The sequence below is a fragment of the Sceloporus undulatus genome, chromosome 1 (assembly GCF_019175285.1).
Source record: "Sceloporus undulatus isolate JIND9_A2432 ecotype Alabama chromosome 1, SceUnd_v1.1, whole genome shotgun sequence".
Classification (NCBI taxonomy): Eukaryota; Metazoa; Chordata; class Lepidosauria; order Squamata; family Phrynosomatidae; genus Sceloporus; species Sceloporus undulatus.
In genome coordinates, this window is record NC_056522.1 from 231313770 (window position 1) to 231332736 (window position 18967).

An 18967-nucleotide genomic window follows, 5' to 3' on the forward strand; every position below is an offset into this window, starting at 1 on the left:
TCAGTATAGATCACATAACATTTTTTTTATGGTGGTATATGCTATTTTCGAGGGTGTGTTGCCCACAGTGGGGGAAGATGATGGGACTGAAGGAACAGCTATCATAGTCATAGATGTTACAGAGAGAAGAGACAGTAGTGCTACTAGTACAAAGGTGCACAACAGGGTTTTAATTGCCCCTGAAATATCTTCCAGTTAAATAGCCTGGTTAGCCATGATGACAGTCTTCTTGGGTTGAGAACACTGTTGGTGAATAGTAAAACAATAACTATAGAAGATTTGGTCCTGGATGACCATGCCGACCTAACCTGGAAATTTAGCTGGGTTGAGGGGATAGGGAGAATTAATCCCTCTTAACCTTTTCTACCAGGGTTGTCAGTGCATCAACAGTGGCAGGCAAGACCTGGAAGGTTGGAAGTTAGAGTTGCAGTAGTCTATAAGGATTCTGTTCCCTTGAATTCTCTGGGTAGTGGAATCTCCTTTGGAGATTTTTAAACATGCTGGATAGCCATCTGTTGGGGGTGCTTTGATTGTGAGTTCCTGCATGGCATGGGGTTGGACTGGATGGCCCTTGAGGTATCTTCCAACTCTGTGAGTCTATGATTTCTATTCCAGTGATTCCCAAACTTTGGTCCTCCAGGTGTTTGGGCCTTCAGCCCCCAGATGCCTCATCTTGGGCAATAGTCAGGAACTCTGGGAGCTGAAGTCTCAAACATCTGCGGGACCCAAGTTTGGGAACCATTGTAGTCTATGATCAGGTTCCCCATTTCACAGTCTCCTAGATTTGAATGTGTGTATATGAAGTGAGTGGCCAGAATAGATTAAAGGTAAAAGAGTAAAGGTGGTCCCTTCACATGAATGTCTAGTCATAACTGACTGTAGTGGATGGTGTTCATGTGGTCAGCATGACTGCACTGAACACTGTTACCTTCCCACTGGGAAGTGGTACCTATCTATCTACTTGCATTTGCATGCTTTCAGACTACTAGGTTGGCAGAAGCTGGGACTAGTGACAGGAGCTCACCCCACCATGTGGCACCCGAGCCTTGAACTGCCAACCTTCTAACCTTCCAATCATCAGAATTGGTGTCTTAACCACTAAGCTACTGCATGACAATGCATGACAGATTAGGCCATCCTAAATTGGAACATGGAATTGTCCTAGTAATTGCTTCTCTTTGAAATCGAGAAATTTCTTGAAAGGAGGTTGTTGTTAAGACATCAGCTGAGGGTTTTTAAAATATATATGTGTGTATAATTATTTTTTCCTTGTATTGATCCTTGGTTGGGATTTGTCGTGTGTGGTCTTATTTTTTTTCTTCTTGGCATACTCTCAGTCCACCAGTGTATTTCAGATGTATAAAGAAGAATGCATTCTTTGGTTCTCTTACCAGTTAAGGCAGAACAGATCTTACCTTAAATTTTGTTGTTGAAGGATGTAAGATGTGCATTGTTCTGTCACTCAAGACCCATATATTCCGTCCTCAGGTACTATTTACAAACTTTTGTGGTTGTGTTTTTAAATTCAGTGAGCTGTGGATCTTTGAATGTACCAAATGAGTACATTGTTGTTAGTAACTATCATTTGTTTGCTTCATTGCTCTTAAAGCCTGCACAGTAATACTGTGATCTCTTTTTATGTCCTGGCCGGAGTCAAGCTTTTTGTTCAAATTCTGGTCCGACTATGTTTTCTCTTAATGTTAGTAGATCATTGGGATTTGACACATCATCTAGTAAGTCTTCCAGCAGGCAGAAACATAAAATGTAATTCTTTTTCCTGTTTTCTATGACCCCCATCTGCATTACTGTATAACACCAGATGTATATAAACCCATTCAGTCAAGATTTTCAACCAGAGGTCTCTATGCAGAACATTCAGAATAGTAGTTGATGTAATGGGATGTAGAGCAGGAATTGCAATCAAAAAATTTTATTTCTTTCTTTCTTTTTAACAAGCACTTAACTTCTTTCCTGAGAGTACTGTTACTTCTTTTTACCACATTTTAAGATTGAAAAATCCATACTTTTCTGCTGAGAAATTATCACCATATTTTAATAGCTGGGGAGAAATCTGGGTTAACATTATACATGTATTATTGAAACTTCTGATATTGTTATGCCACCTACAATCTGTATCATAGTTGGAAAATGGAGGGGTGAATGAGAATCTATAGGCACTTTTGAATAAGTCAGATTAAAACATTAAAAGTGCTGACCATGTTATTTTTCACCTCAAAGTTCTTTCTGTGCACTATTAAAAATGGGCTATGTTTTGACAGGAATTTGCATGGCAGTTTTAAGGAGAAATGGCAGAGCAAGAAATGAAAGTATTTTTAAGAATCTTCACAGGTGATACAATGATGGTTAGAGAATTCAGATTCATACGTCTCATTATTGATTCGTCATATGCTATTGACTGAAGTGAATTTGAGTTAAGCTCATAGTTTACTGCTAAAAATGTGCCAGTTACCCACGAGATCAGTTTGTCATCTTTGTGCTCATCTAAGTCCTGCCTTAGTCAGGATGAACAGCTAGTTATTGTGCCTGGATGGATGTTATTATAGAGTGACATGCTAGCTGTGCTTTTGTCTAGTATTCCTATAGCTATGTGTTATAATTCTGAAAATCAGTTGCTATATCACATCCAGCGTGGGGTTGTCACTTAAAAGCATTTGAAAGCTCTGGAGCTGCAGAACACTATCACCCTACCTTCTTGCAAGAGTGAATAATGAGGAACAAATATGGTCAGGTGGTTGTGGGGCAGCTATATAATCTACTCCATGGCTTTCAGATGCTGGTATTGACCTGTAAAGCCCTTTCAGTCTGAATCTTGCATATTTCACCATATAAGCCTGAGTCCTCATCAGAACTGGTTAAGAGTAGCTCTGCCTCTATCTCCCTCACTCACTCACTCCGTTTCTCTTTCTTGGAGGAGGATTGGGTAAAAAGAGAGCAGAAGGATATGAAACAATTTTCAGGTAAAGCCTAATTGTGTCTTCCTTCCTTCCAATATACTATTGGATATTTGATGTTTATTTATTGTTCTGATTATATTGTTTCCTCCATCCAATTTTCTCTTATTTTTCCCCATCTCATTCTCAGGAAAAGCACAGCAGGGTGTGTGTCAAGTGCATATTGCATTTTCCCAAACAGCAGATCTAAACCAAGCTTTTGGATCTGTTTGCAAGCTCATGGTTCAGAAGCACAGTGTCTACAGATGCAGAACTTTGGGGTTCGGGGGCATTGAAGACCCAGTGTCAAATTGTTACCAGCCACAAAACTCACAAAGTAGTTTTGAGCAGTTTGTGCAAGTGTTATATGCACCACTTTTTCTGTGTCTTCAGCCAGGAGCTGTAGATGGACAGAATTTAAAATGCCCTTCTATGCTGAAAAGGGCTATAGAAGTGAAGTATGTATTGCAATTTTAGACTGAACCAGACTCTCAGAAGCTAGTATTGATATCAGACTTTAATGCATTGAGTAACATTTTCCTTTAGTTCTTGTTTAAAATAGAGGTCCAGACCTTTTTGAGTGAAGAATGCTTTATGGACCTGCTCTGAAGATAATTGATGAATGAATGATTTTTGCTTAAAGGAAATGCATCCCAAGCATATTACTTTAGTTTTTTTTCCATAGTGAACTATCAATAAAACCAAAATATACTATTGAAATTTCATATCTTGTTTTGTCTTTATCTGCACTTTGCCTTAAGGTGCATGCTTTAAAATATACATTATTCTCAGCCAGAGTGGTTGCCTTACTCTTTTACCCATAAAACAAGATTTCTGTGTGCTGCTTTTCAAATAGAATCTAAAATGCTGCAGAAATCTTTGTGTGTGTCTCCTTATTTTCAGCCGTCAATCCTGTTGGTACATCACAGCTGGGAATTAATTCAGTAAAGAACTCTTTCTGTCTTTCCTAAAATGCTCTGTTCTATTGTTGTGGCCCAACATTTACATATTTAAAAGTCTCGTTTTATGGTTATCTTCATAGTCATCCAAAACTCAAATGTATGTTCCCCATTGTGATACAGTTATTGAACTGATTATTATTTTTATTGACAGCATCAACAAAGAGAGCATTGTTGACATCGAAGGGGTTGTAAGAAAAGTGCCACATAAAATCGGAGGCTGCACTCAGCAGGATGTTGAACTGCATGTTCAAAGGGTAATATTCTTCAAAGCAAATTAAAATTTGCATTGCACATTAGCATTTTCATGGTTAGTCTTGATCAATGCAGTCTTTTTTGTGAACTTTTATTACATGTAATAGCATGTAACAACAATTTTAAAAAGTTTTATGGAGAAAACATGATTGAATAGTAGGTATGGGTACCCAGGAAACTATTTTGTGTTTATATAAAAGGTTCATTTCCAGCTGCTCTTTAAATCATTAGTGTTAGGTTGTGTTTGTGTAAGGAGCAATATATGTAGACAGACATACAGTAGGCCCTTGGTATCTGCTGAGGTTTGGTTCCAGGACCCTCTGTGGATAACTAAAATCCATGGATGCTTAGGTCCCATTATATACAGTGGCATAGTAAACTGGTGTCCCTTATATAAAATAGCAAAATTAAGGTTTGCTTTTTGGAATTTATATATTTTTGGATATTTTCAAACCATGGATACTTGAATCTGTAGATAAGAAAAAGCCCTGGATACCGAGGGCCAACTGTCCTTTTTTAAGTATCACTAGTTCACAGAAATATATGTATAGAAATATATGTATAATACAGCCTACATAAGCATTTGCTTTTTGTGCATAGCAGCACAGTATACTTAAATTCTAAATGCCTTCCAAGCAATATTGGGGGGGGGGAAAAGTTCCTCTTACAGTTCTCTAATAGTAGTTGTAGTTGTAATTGCAATAATAGTAGTAATGAGTACAATCCAGAACTACCACATGACCTCAACTTCATGATGAACTATAAACTTCATAAAACAAGAGTTTGTGGAATTGGATACATAGTCCTTTCAGTGGGAGACAAATGCCTTATAGACCCAAATAAAATGAGGGTTACTATAATTCATGCAGTCCTGAAGTATTCCAGAAGTGTGTGGTGTTTGCAACAAAGTTTAAATTCAGTCACCTGCATTTAGATAAGAAAAGCAAATTCTGGGAATACATGACATGAAAGATGGAAGGAAATGAGTTAGGTGCTTTAGTCAAGAAAATATGGAACCACTCCTTAAAAAGTATTTGGACCATTGGTAGAAAATGTTTTTTCATATGCATTCGACATAACATTCTTGTTTTATACTGCTCACATGTAAATTTATGCACGTGTTCTCTCATCTAAAACACACATAGTAAAGGTATAATGCTGTTCCAGACAGCAGCTATCTCTTTACCACTGAAACTGCAACAATATATGCTTTTAGACTTCTGTAAGTGTATCTGCAAAGAGTGAGGGAGTTGAAGAAGCTAGGGTCAGATTATTTCAGGCCTGATGCTCAAGTCATTAAACCGACCAGGAATTTTTTTACTAATGTTTCATATATTACCATGAAAATAAAACCAAAGAAATGTATGCCTCTTTAACATTTTTCAGACTTACAGTATAGCCTTCCAGCAAATGATTATGTAAACATTGTTTCCTACTCAGCCAAAACTGTACTTCTGTCAATCACACTACAGTTTCTCCACTGCTCTTACATTTTTTTTAAAAAAATGACACATATCTCAATTTCAGATATATGTGATTAGTCTGGCAGAACCCCGACTGCCCTTACAGCTGGATGATGCTATTCGACCAGAGGCGGAAGGAGAAGAGGTAAAAATATATTGTTATTAATGTGAAGAACTGTGCGTGTGTGTGTGTGTGTTTAAAGAAAATAGTAACAAATATTAGAAGCTGGTATTCACAATTTAATTTTTAAATCCTTGAATTTTGGCATCATTAAGCATTATGCACTGTCTTGTTTACATTCTTTCAATACATAGTTGTGGGCAATACAATGGGACCTGCATATTATCTGGCATTAGAGATGTGGGACCCTCATGAAAATGGAAAAACTGCAAATAAAATACACCATTTTTTTTACCTGAGAAAATATCTCTAAGAATCTCTAGGTCCTCCAGTGCAACTCTGTGGTCAACATCCAGCAGAGGTTGACCACAGAATCACACTGGAGGACCTATAAATGCCTAAAGAAGTGTTTTCTCTAGGAATCTCTTAAGTCCTGTAGCATTACTCTATGGTCAGTAGATTCGTGTTGGAGGATTTAGAGATTCCTAGAGAGAACATATTAATCAAATTTCCAAATAAACAAATATGCAGAAGTTAACGTTGCAAATGTAGAGTGCTGACTGTAATTCTGTTAATAAATTGTTAGTGGACTGACAGATAGCAATGACTGTTATTTCAAGATTGTATGCACTGATGGTTCAGAATGATATTTCTGATTATTCTTTTTGAAATGAAATGATTTTACAACTGTCATTATGTCATCCTAGTGGGGAAAGAGCTGGACAAGATTTTGATGTTCTAGTTTTCATTATTAATCTGTGAACAGATTTTTTTTCAAAACAACTATGCTGTTAAAAGGTATTAATAAATAGTTTGGAAAATATCAGTTCGAAGTTACCAAATTATGTTGTCTTTTAAAACAAGCTGATAAAACTTACCTTAGTCTCCTAAAGCATAACCTAATTGTACCTTCAACTAGTCTGAATGTTCTTAATTCATATCATGAAAATCTTAGCTTTTAAGATGGCAGTAATTGTTGACTTGTAGCACCCTTAAACACTAATAAAGAAAAATTTGATCCAAGGATGTGTAGCCCTCCAGATATTATTGAACTACAGACCCCATCATCTCTCATCGACAGCTATTCTGGTTAGAGTTGATGAGCACTGCAGTCCAACAAAATCTGGAGAGCCATACATTTCTTATTCTTGATCTAAACAAATAGTTCTGTCATTCTCCTTAGCACAAATACAGGTGTGTCTGCAATTTGCTAGGGATCGTAGAGTGCAATTTAATCCTATAGTCTACCCAGAGTATAGCCTACTCTGATCTCCCACCTCTAGGCAGGAATGATGATAGAACCAGCTTGTATCTGCTAGTTTGATTATTTTCACCTTGCACTTATGTTTTAGTGCTTAAGTTACAAACCAGGAGCATAGGAAGCTCTTGTTCAGAAATACCCTTTGTGAAGGCAATATGTTACACAGACTGCACAGCTGGTGCCTCTTTATACAGTCAACCTATTTACATAAATATGCTTAGCAGGTGTCTGTATCTCAGATAACTGAGACTCTTTGGTGTGGGCAGCTGGTGAAATTTCCCCTGAATGTGCAACAGAGCCAAAGTTTTCTTATGCTATAAAACGTGCGTCACTTTTTCCTTCTCAATGTTCATGGTTTTCACTGTGCTTTCTTTTGCAACTGTTCAGGAAGGAAGAGCTACTGTAAACCAGGATACAAGATTGGACAACAGAGTGATTGACTTGAGGGTAAGATACCATTGTGTTTCAACTGACACCAATCAAATGCTTAAGAGGCAGCAAGTAGAGAGGAGTTGTATTATCTGTTCACTATAACAAAAGTCAGTGATATGTGCTTTTAACTAAAACTTTCAGATACATCACACAAAACTGCAAGGTTTGGGGTTTAAAAGGTGCCTATTGATGTACATCAAAAGAACTGAAGATTATGTCTGTTGGTCCACATTTTTACTTCTTTGTGTTACACAGTGGCCTCTGATAAATTTTTGTTTAAAGCAGCCCTCAGAAAGTTTAGACTAGTAAACTGATATTATTTGCAGCTTTTGCTCTCCTAAATCTGATGCCATTCTCAACAGGCTGCTTTTTTTGTCCTTTACTATATGAGCTTAGTTGTGGAGGTACATCACACAGTGACATGAGGGAGCTACCTAGCCAGTCACTTAGATAACAGCATGGTGATATCAGCATCATGGTGCTCTCCTCTGGGGCTTTAACTCATCTGTTCAAAGCCAAATGTGCACTAAAACACACATTCAGACATGGATTCCTCTGAAAGCAATATAATGCTGAATGACAGTACCTGTGATCAGATCCACCTTCTTCTGTGCACCTTACACACCAGGCCACTGTTCCTTGTTTTCTTGCATTGCTGTGGTACTCACTTCAGTGTGGCGAAATGGCAAGATTTCGCCCAGTTGCCAAGACATACATAATGTACATGGGACTTGTCTCTCACCCTAAATTGGCTCAGCCCTGTGTGGGTTGTCCATTTAATTTTTGGTGGCTTTTACCATACTTCTCAAGCAAAAGAGTGACTGAACTCTAAAGCCATGATTTGTCACAAATATTCAAGGAGAGAGAAAATATGCACTAATGCTACCACCCCCTTGCATGTTTCTGACTCTTCCTATCTGGAAAGTGACTTTAAGAAGAAGGCAGCTACCTTTATGCATAGAGGCTGTCCTGGTAATCTAGAGTGGTTCAGAAGGTAAAAGGAAAGCATCAAAAGGTAAAAGGAAAGCCCATTGAATTCAACAGATTTATTGCCAAGTACAAATACTGAGGACTGCAGCTACATGGTGGCTGTAGTCTTCTGCACCATTACCTGGGAATAAAGTCCTTTGAATCTGGTAGGCCTGTATTATAAGTAAATAAGCATAGTATTGTGCTGTAAGTTATTTAATTTTATACTGTAGTCATTCTAAAGCAAGTCCCTTTGATTCTACTGGAGCTTTCTCAAAGCCATGTGCAGCTCTGTGGTGGTACAATTAAAATAACTCAATTTATAGACATTATTGTTTGTATGACTGCATTGCTTGAGGATAAATGAGAACATAGCTATATTATATGGTGTAAAAAAAACCTTCATAAAACCAAGGAGTTACTGCATAATTTATTTTATACTGGCATAGTCACTTTTCTGCCATGTCTGGATCTCCATCAGATGATTTAATACTTGAGGGATAACAGAAAAGTTGCTTTTGTTATTTAAACCACCAGGAGCTATTTTTCTGATAGGTCTTTTTGCTATCTGTGGTTAAATTGTATTGTTTTGTGTATTTTTTTTCTTGTGGTGAGGATGTTTGGAGTTACAAAACAATTAGCTTTATTTAAAAGAAAAATTAACTGCCATAGAAAACTAGGGACTTTGATCAGTTAAAAAAGGTACAGGCCCTTTGTGTTGACATTTTGCAGAGAGAGATCCCTCATTAAGTGAAATGATCTCCTCTTCAAGAAACCTGTGAAATAAATCCACAAACCAGCAATAATTTAATTGCAAAATCTATTCATTCTAAAGCAAGCCCCTTTGATTTTTACTGGCTCACATTAGCTACTCTTAAGTAGGCAACATCTACCATCCTCTGGCCCACATTAGCTACTCTTATGTAGACAACACCTACCCATCCTCCCTCCCCGCAATATGTACACATCTCTCCCCAACATACACACTTGGCACATTTTGCAAAGGTTTCTTATTTGTTTGGTTGTCTTGAAGGGAGTTCTTACTTTTCACATGTGACGAGTGATCTTCAGTGACACCAGCCTGAGGTTTAGGTGAACTATGTGGTATCCCCATCATTAGTTAACCCATGCATCATTTTCTGTAATTAAGACTTAAGTAACTTTGATTCAGTTGATGTGCCTTTGTGAGTTCTTTCCCTGACAAAGTCACATCCAATTTACTGTTAACTACTTCTAATACTCCAGAAGCTAGGTAGCAAAGTAGATGGTATTTAAACTATTGTGAGTCTAAATTGAAAAGATTAAGGCAGAGATTCCATACAGAGTGGGTTCAAGGTTAGATACAAGGTGAGCAGGAATTTCTATTCTTAATTGAAAAGACAGGAAAACACAACATTACTGTGTCAGGGAAAAACATTATTAAAGTTGTATAGTATGACAAAAAATTTAAAACACAACAAAATGCAAAATGAATATTCAATTATCTTGACTTTTTAGCTACCTATATGTCTCTTTGTGAATGTATATACGCATACACACACACACATACTGGCAGTAAGTTGTATTTGGAATGTTTTATAATAACCCTGACCTACTGGTAACCTCAACCTCCCTTTTCAATTAAGAATTGACATCCTTAGCATCCTTTTCACAGCATTTCCTCTAATTATTAGTGGCATAAACATATGTCAGAGGATAAAGGCAAATACAGGCCCAGCATGATCCATAAAAGCCAAAAAAAAAATTATATGAGAATTTCTGTACCCCCTTTTTAATTCATACTCCACAACCAGGGAAGCTTACAACGGTGAAAACCACAGTACCATAATGCAATCACCATATCAAACAATGTACAGTTCAGGCAGGTGAAACAGATAACAAGCTCCAGATTTATTTATTTTTATTTTATTTATACTCCACTCTTCAGCAGAAAAGTCTATCAGAGCGGCTTACTTTTTTTTTTTTAATTAGACATTTCCCTGTCCTCAGGCTTACAATCTAAAAAGACAAGACACAAAAGGAGAGGGGAATGGCAGGGGGGAAGGGGGAAAGTCCAGCAGATCGCCTCTCTCTCTGATGCCTGGGCCACAACAGATGGACTATAGGGAGGGCCCTTCTTCTTTTTCAGGCAAGGCTTGGAGTTGGCCTGCCCATCTCTCCCTCTGGATGATGGTGAATGGAGGGAGGGCCCTTCTCCTTTTCAGGCAAGGCCTGGAGTTGGCCTGCCCATCTCTCCCTCTGGTTGATGGTGAATGGAGGGAGGGCCCTTCTCCTTTTCAGGCAAGGCCTGGAGTTGGCCTGCCCATCTCTCCCTCAGGATGATGGTGAATGGAGGGAGGGCCCTTCTTCTTTTCAGGCAAGGCCTGGAGTTGGCCTGCCCATCTCTCCCTCAGGATAAACACATTTCTAGCAGTAAGAATTTGTGTCAAACTAAAAGCTGTTTACTACCCAGTGGAATAAAGTTCCACTGTTTAGGTTACTGTCCAGACTTCATAGAGCAAGGTATTCCACAATTCCAGTATGGTCATTGAGCCAGTCATGCTTCCGCCACAGGTAGAACACTGCAAAAGGCATAGTGTTGTGTGCCTTCAGGTTATTTTCCAGTTATGGCGACCTTAAGGCGAACCTATCATGGGGTTTTCTTGGCAATACAATGCGCCTGCATCATGTGCAGCTTTCAGTTTATGGTGAAAGCCACACGCTGGAAGAGGCAATAGTGCATGCTTCCATCTTGTGTGCACCACACCGCAGGCACGAGCATACGCGGTATTTCCCTTACACAGGAGGGGCAAGAATGGATTCCCCACATAAGGGAAAGGTGCACTGTATGTGTTCAGAGGACATTTGTCATTGTCTTCCCCTGAGGCAGAGGAGATGTGACTTGCCCAAGGTCACCCAGTGGGTTTCATAGCCAAGCGGGAGGCGAACCCTGGTCTCCAGATTCATAGTCCCAGTGCTCAAACTACTTTGCCATGCTGGCACTCACTAGTGGGTAGTTGGGAATAAGTTACATCCTACAGTCATTCTCATGTTTCAGAGATTAATGAGATCTTTTAGTTGATACAGTTGGAGAAACTGGTGGTGGTGGTGTGATGAATGTATGGGGTTTTCATGGCAGGTTTCTTCAGAGGACATTTGCGATTGCCATCCTCTGAGGCTGAGACTTGCCCAGGGTCTCCCAGAGAGTTTACATGGCTAAACCAGGATTCAAAACCTGGTCTCTCAGAATAATCTTAGGCCAAATTCCACATTAGCTTCTCAGTTGCTCAAATTTCACTGTTGCCTGATTTGGGCATACACTTCCCCTTGACATTCAGTCTCAAAATTTATTATACTTTTTCCATTAGACTGGGCTGGGATATAATCTCTATATTGCAAGAATGTTGCCCTAGGACAAGGACAATTCAGATTTCAGACCTCTCTCAACCACAGAGTAACCTTAAACCATTCACTACATCTCAATCTAATCTGCCTCACAAAGTGCTTTAGAGGATAAAAAACAGTGACTGGGAAAACTGCTTGTGCTGCTCTTCACTGAATGTATGGGGGGGGGGGGGGGGTAGGAGAAAAATGTTGTAAATTATGCCAAAAATTATGTAAATCTTGACCAGTAAAGGTACATAATGGTTCATTCGTAGTGGTATAATATGGATTAATGTTATGCAGATGAATGAACAGATCCTGTGTGTCTGGGAAAGTAGTTTAGCAATGTTTATTTTCTCCTTAACAAAAGCTGGCTAGACTTTATGAAACAGAGATTCTTGCCTAAAACAAGCCTGAGTTATTTAAACAAGATAGCTTAACAGCAATGGTTTAAAGTTGGATTGCATAAAAACTTGTTAGACTCTATTCTAATCTAATATTTCTGTTATAACAACAATCCAGCTTTCATGGATGGTGAAATTATGCTTTGCTGAAGTCCTCTTGATTGTCTGGAAAGAGAGCAGGGGGATGTGCAAGCATTGCATAGGCTTGTGGAGGGTCATCTATGTATAGTGCTAAAATATGTTTTAATGTGTATGGGTCAGCTCGGTGACACGACCTGCTTCTAACCTAACCAAGTGTAGATTTCATCCCACAGTGGGGCAACCATTGTCATTCCATTCCTTCCCAAGATTTCTGTCATCTGCAGTCATAAGTAAATGTAGTTTGTAATTATCAAAGTACATGGGAATAAAGAGCCAAGCATTCAGTGCAAAAGGCTGGCATATTGTAGGCTGCATTTCTTTTTGGTGCATAATGGATAGCCAGCTGTCCATCTTATACCACCTATTTGGGTCAATCTCATCAGTGATTGTTTTTGATCTGGAAGTGTCATCTCCCTTAAAAATAGTTGCCATGTGTTCTGAAGAAATTCAGCAAAAACCTGCTGATGCTGGTGGTTCTGCTTCATTGCTTCTCTCAAATACCTGTCAACTTATGAAGCAGGGAACTGCTTTTAATGAAAGAAATGTGATTTTGGTGAAAGACCACAAGAAGAAAGGCTGAGGAAATGTGGATTTCTGGCTTCAGCACTATGAAAGCTGCTTATTCTGTTTTTGAGCTCATAATGTCTGGCTTAGCTTATGAGTGAATAACCATCCCAAGAATACACATGGGTGGGATTTTTCAAATTCCTCATTTTACCAGTCACTTGTATTAAATGAGCTTGTCAGACACGAGACCTTTTTTTACTTATGGTTTTTCTTGAGTTTCTACAATGAGAAGTATTTGTGCACAGGTTTGCCTGAAAATCACATCCAGCTCTATGTTGTTGTTCCTTGTGGATAAGGAAGGCACTCGGTTCATCTGTGAGGATATTTTTTGTTAGTTAATAAGTTTCGAATTCATTTTTTTTTCTATTTTTAGGTCTCAGATTCTGCACTTAGAGCTTCATTAACTTTGATTTGATGTTAGGACTTGGGGAAACAACTTGACACATACTAAAAATTCTTTATTTGTACTACTTCAGTGACTGATCCCTGGTCTTACAGTAAAAGTGCTTGCTTGCCAGTGGAATGGGTACTGTTGGCAGAAAAGATTATTCCTCCCTACTGTAATAGCCATTATTTCCCCAAATTTGCTCTGATGAATTGGTGAGTCCTCCAGATTAGGGGGCTGGAGAGGGAAGCAAGGAAGAGGAAATACCGTTGTATGTATGTCCATTTGCATGACTTTGAATGGAACCCAGAGTGATCCCTAGCTGGAGGAGAAAAGTTCACTTGAAGTGTGGAATTTCAAAACTTAGGGACCATATTGTGGATGAAATTGTACATGGGAGAGGGTCAAATCTACTGGTATTTCTGCATCTACATCCATGTGTGAAAAATATGTAAAATCTTGAAACAGAAAAAATTTTGTCCACTGTCTTCATACATTGTGAGATTTGCCAAGGCCTCTGTGCCTCTCAGTGCCAAGTCAAAACATGATGTGAGGTTACCTCAGAAAGGGGCAACTTCAAGCCCTCCGGATCAGTGGTTCCCAAACTTCGGTCCTTCAGCTGTTGAGGACTTCAGCTCTCAGAATCCCCAGCCAGCTTGGCTAACAATCAGGAATTCTGGGAGCTGAAGTGAAAAACATTTGGAAGACCAAAGTTTGGGAGTTACTGCTCCAGATGTTGTTGAACTGCAGCATCCATCAGCCCTCAGTAGCAGCTCTCCAACTAGGACTGATAAGAATTTCAGTCCAGCATCATCTGAAGGGCAACATGTTATCAACCTGTGCTTTAGAGTATTAGATATTAACATGATATCTTTTGCAGTTTGAGCTTTGGATCTATTTAAATGACAACTTTAATTTAACTTGGATCTAAATGAAGGGCAGCTATGTTGATTGGCATGTCTATTTTATGCCTGCAGTCCAATTATGGATTGGTTTTTTAAAAGTGTATTTATCCTTTTCATGTTGCTTGAATCCAGTTCTTTTGCAAAAGCAGTAAACCGTACCTAAGCTACACTAGCCTCTAGACATCAGGTGTATTTATTGCCTAGGTTGAGGGGCAAGCAAGAGGTTACTTGATGTACAGTAGTGTTTTTCTGTACAAAAAGAAATTCTTGTTGTCTATGTGCTGGGACTTGTGTTGAGAAGCACTGTATTGTTGCATGATCTCTGCCTGAAGCAGCCCAGACACAGGCTTATCACTTCAGTGAGAATTAGACTATAGCATATGTATTGGCTTTCAGATTACACAGGGAAGTTGCAGTGCTTTCCTTAAGCTTTTGTTCCCACGTGGATACGTGCACACATGAACAGTAGAGATGTACTTTAAAGGAGAGATAAAATAATGCCTCCAGCATTCCAAAAGCAATATTCATTTTCACATTTTATGAGCTATAGTATATAACACTAAAACTAAAATCTCACTAGTTATTTAGGACTCAGATTTTAAGCTTAAGCTCCCAGAATGTATTTAAGATGTTCTTTATTGCTTTGTACAATCTTTGTTCCTTACTAGTGTGTGCGCATGTATTTTAGCAAGACATTTTGAATAAGAAAAAGATTCTCATTTCAGCCCATTAATCTAACACTTGTCTAGTTGAGGTTAATTTAATTGCATGCAACTGTAAACATTAATGCTTCAGAATCACATTTGTGATGTATATTCTTCTACTTTTTTGAAAGTCAGATGTTGGCAATTGAACAGAAATACAATTACAAATAAATAAATATTTCAAATAAATTTCAAATAAATATTAAGGAAATGTCAAAACAGTTCAATGACCATAGATTCTGCAAAATGACAAATACATGTTAGCATGTGGAAGTTTACAAGCGAACTTTTCAGTATTTCCTGTGTTGACTCCTCTTTTTGAGCTGTCTCTCAGACACACCCTTCGAATAGTGCTCCACTTGACTGCTGTCATAAATAGTACCGTTATACCTTCTCTTAACACTTTCCCATCAACCATCTGGCCCCTAGATCTAGTGTGCAGACTCTCCTGGGTTTTTTTAAAGAAACATTTCAATTGTTCAGAAGCTTAAACATTGCATAAAACATGAGCAGCTGTGCCAATTGCTAGGATGGCTCATTTCAGTATACTGATTCCAAGGGCCTTAAATCCAGTAACTACAAAGGCCTCACAAAGAAGCACTTTCCTGGGAGAGGGGGGATTCTTGCATTAAATTTGTCTAGTGGAGTGGGCAAATTGGTAGTTCCCGTGTTTTCTTGCACTACATCATTCTGCATTTATGGAAAATGGCCTATCCAAACCTAGCTTTAATTCCATTCCTAATTAGTAAGGAATTATTATGAATGGAAACAGTTCAAGGCCTTTGTTTCTTGTTTGCTTCTTTACTTCTCCTTAGTGGGCACCAAAGCCATAGAGGCTGCATGGGGCAGAATTGGACAATGAGTGGGAAGCATAGTGAAGCAGAGGAAGAAGGATTTGAACACTGAGTATTTTCCAAGCAGACACTCTGTGTTACAGTGTCTCAGGTGCCATAGACTTCACAAAATGATTTTTAACGTTCCTGCTTTGGGGAATTCAAAAACATAGCCGTGTTAGCCTGGAAAATCAGTATGCAAAGGCTTCTTCCAGCACCTTTGAGACTAAATGAAAGGTAGAAATTGGTCACATGAATTTTCATAGTCTTGAGCCTACTTGCTCAGATGCATGTGAAACATTAGCAGAGATTTCTGAATGCTTATCAAGTCTGTGATATATTACCTCAGTATCCCTTCTCGAGAGGACTGGGGTTGGATAACCCTGGTACATTAGGCCCTTCATATCAGCAGGGGATTGGCTCCACAACCTCCTGTGGATACCAAAATCCATGGATGCGCAAGTCCCATTAAATAGAGTGGCATAGTAAAATGGTGTCCCTCCTATAAAATGGCAAAATTAACTTTTGCTTTTTGGAATGAATATATGTATATATTCCTTCAAGCCATGGATGGCTGAATCCATGGATAAAGAATCTGTAGATACAGAGGGTCGACTGTATAGTAATTCACTGTGAGTAGACGCTGTTAATTAGAAACAACACTCCATCCTCTTCTTCCTTCTCCCTACCATGGTATTTTCCCTTATATGAAAAGTTGCCAGGGGTGGAGTAAGAAGGTTCTTGCAGTTCTTACAGATTCACTTTTGTGTACCTTGAAATCCAAGTTGCTATTTTATCTGCAGATTCTGCATCTTTTGGAGAAGTATCACTTCCATGTACATCTTTCAAACCTGTCTAAATCAGTTGAAATCAGTTTGGATCTTAGGAGTCATCTAAATCTAAAGCACACCAGTACTAAATAGCGAGAGAACAATTACACTGATAAGGATGGCTTGGAATTATGACTTTTACCCGACTAGCACTATCTTACTTCTTCTACAGACAGGAAAGATAATTAGTTTTTATGTTTAATTTCTGACTCTATAACTACTGCTGTAGGGAAACATAATATTACATTGTGGAATGCCAGTTAAACAACTAAATATTGGCCTCTTCTAATAGTGCTTTTTAAAAAATTGCTTTAACTAGTGTGTGGCTTTGATTTCAGCTTAAATTCATAATGGATTTGTATAGAAAAATGTCTTTTTAACAGCTAGTTTTGTTACAGTTTTTGTTGTGGGCTTTGCAGTACTGAGAAATTGTAAGAGTATTATTATTATTATTAAACTTTATTTCTAGAGCACTGTAATTATACACAGCGCTGTACAAAGTCGGTAAAATTAAGGAGTATATAAAAGCCTGCCCAAGGCGTACACTCTGAGATAATAACAATTAACTAGAGGAATAGATAAAATTACCATGTAGAAAGAAAAGACAAATTAAAAACATCAAATATAAAAGCAGATCACATCACATCAAACATTATCAGACAGCCAGATGACAATCACAGATTCCCTGAGAACGCTTCCCTAAACAATATGGTTTTCAGCTCAGCCTTAAAGCTGGTTAGGGAAGTGATGAGCCGTGCATGCAGAGGAAGAAGGTTAAGAGTAGGAAGCTGGGTTAACAAAACTTCAGTACTTTTTTTAAAAAAAAGTGTTGGGCTAAATTAGATGAATTTAACTGCTAGCTGAATTTAAGGACACATCCCATTCCTTTTCCTTTCTTTTAAGTCAAATTTCTCTGTGCTACACCATGAAAATTTGCTTTGAGTTTGTTTAAAATAATTGCATGCTGAACATTCAGGGCATGGAAAGATAAAGAGTGAAACAAGGCAGTACCCAAATGTTACGTTATTGACCAGAATCTGAATTAATGCTCAGGTATACCTGAATCCATCCCCCCAACTTCAGCTTTCTTAGCCAATGATAGTTCATTTCCTGCCTAAATTAATGAGTTTGATTTCCTGGTTAATTCTTGCTAAAGAAATAGTCACATCACAGTTGAGTGTATGTATGAAAGAGTTTGAGTTTATTGAATGTGTGTGCGTGTGTTTGTTAGTTTGTTTTACAGTCGTTCCTTCCGATTCATGGGGGATCCATTCCGGACACACACAAACACACACATGGCGAATCGGAAAAACTGCAAATATTGGAGCCCCATTGTTTTTAATCAAATGCCATTTTGTCCCTTCCCGTCCGCAGAAATTCAAAACTGTGAATGGGGAAGTCAGCAAATCCCGAGGAACAACTGTAACTAGGAAGGTTAGCTCTTCATAAATGAGGAAGCTTGTATCTGCCATTAATGTTATTCATTGTTTGTGAATTCCAGACCTGGAGAGATTTACCTTTAATAATTAAATGAAATATCAGTCTTTAGGCTTGTGTGTCTAGAAAGCTTCATATCCAAAGCTGCCTTTCAGATACTATGCCAGATTGTGGTTATACTTTAGTAACAGCTTGGAATGATGACTAAATTAATAAACCGTGGTTTAAAAGCCACCAAATTCAAATTGAAAACCTTGATTTGAAGTGAATTTGGATAGTGTGGTTTGTATAAACTAAAAGGGAGGCAGCAGGAACTGCCTTTTCTCCACACTTGCTTTTCCCAACTGTGAAAGGGGGGGCGGGGAGAACAGTGAACTCTCACTTAACCTTTCCACTTTGGAAAAATGACTGGGGCTTTTGGCAGTTCCCAGTTTGAAACCAGTGGTGCTGCTATGAAAGGTAAGGGTGCTTCTCAAGTCTCTGGCTGAGTCTGCTTCTCTCCATTGTTGCCTTTTCCCAATGGGAATGGAGAAAAGTGGAGTTAACCCACATACTGGGGAGCCATCCCTCCATGGCATTCATTCTCCTGAGGCTTTGTTCTTGCCTCATCTTATGCAATATGGAAAAGTGAGGAATCAAGCAAAGCGAGTTAAATGTATGTCAGCATGCCTGTGTCACTTGTGATATAACATTCCTAACAGTTCTAGCCTTGGGGCAAAATATAATTCATTGTCCTACAGATTCCAACAGCAGTAGGGAGGAGGAAATGTTCAGTCTCTTGCCTTGAGCTCAGGATACTCTTGTTGGTGGATGTTCTGTGACACTTGTGCTTCTGTTGTCTTAATTGCTGCTAGATACATACTGTGCCATAGGTCTACGTGCATCAGATGGCTTGTTCTTGACATCATTGTCACCTGTACTTTGGATTGTTTTGTTTACAGATGAGATTGGGTTTCTAGCCTCCACAATTGTGTCAGGGCTTCATTT

At 38.6% G+C, this 18967-nt stretch overlaps 1 protein-coding gene across 1 annotated transcript in view; it reads left to right on the plus strand.

Moving 5' to 3' along the window:
• DARS1 (aspartyl-tRNA synthetase 1) overlaps positions 1-18967 on the plus strand; it is a 56676-nt gene that overhangs the window by 22606 nt on the left and 15103 nt on the right. The window contains exons 5-7 of the mRNA XM_042464301.1: positions 4065-4167; positions 5693-5773; positions 7398-7457. Of these exons, the coding sequence (XP_042320235.1) occupies positions 4065-4167; positions 5693-5773; positions 7398-7457 (244 nt within the window). The remainder of the gene's footprint in view (positions 1-4064; positions 4168-5692; positions 5774-7397; positions 7458-18967) is intronic.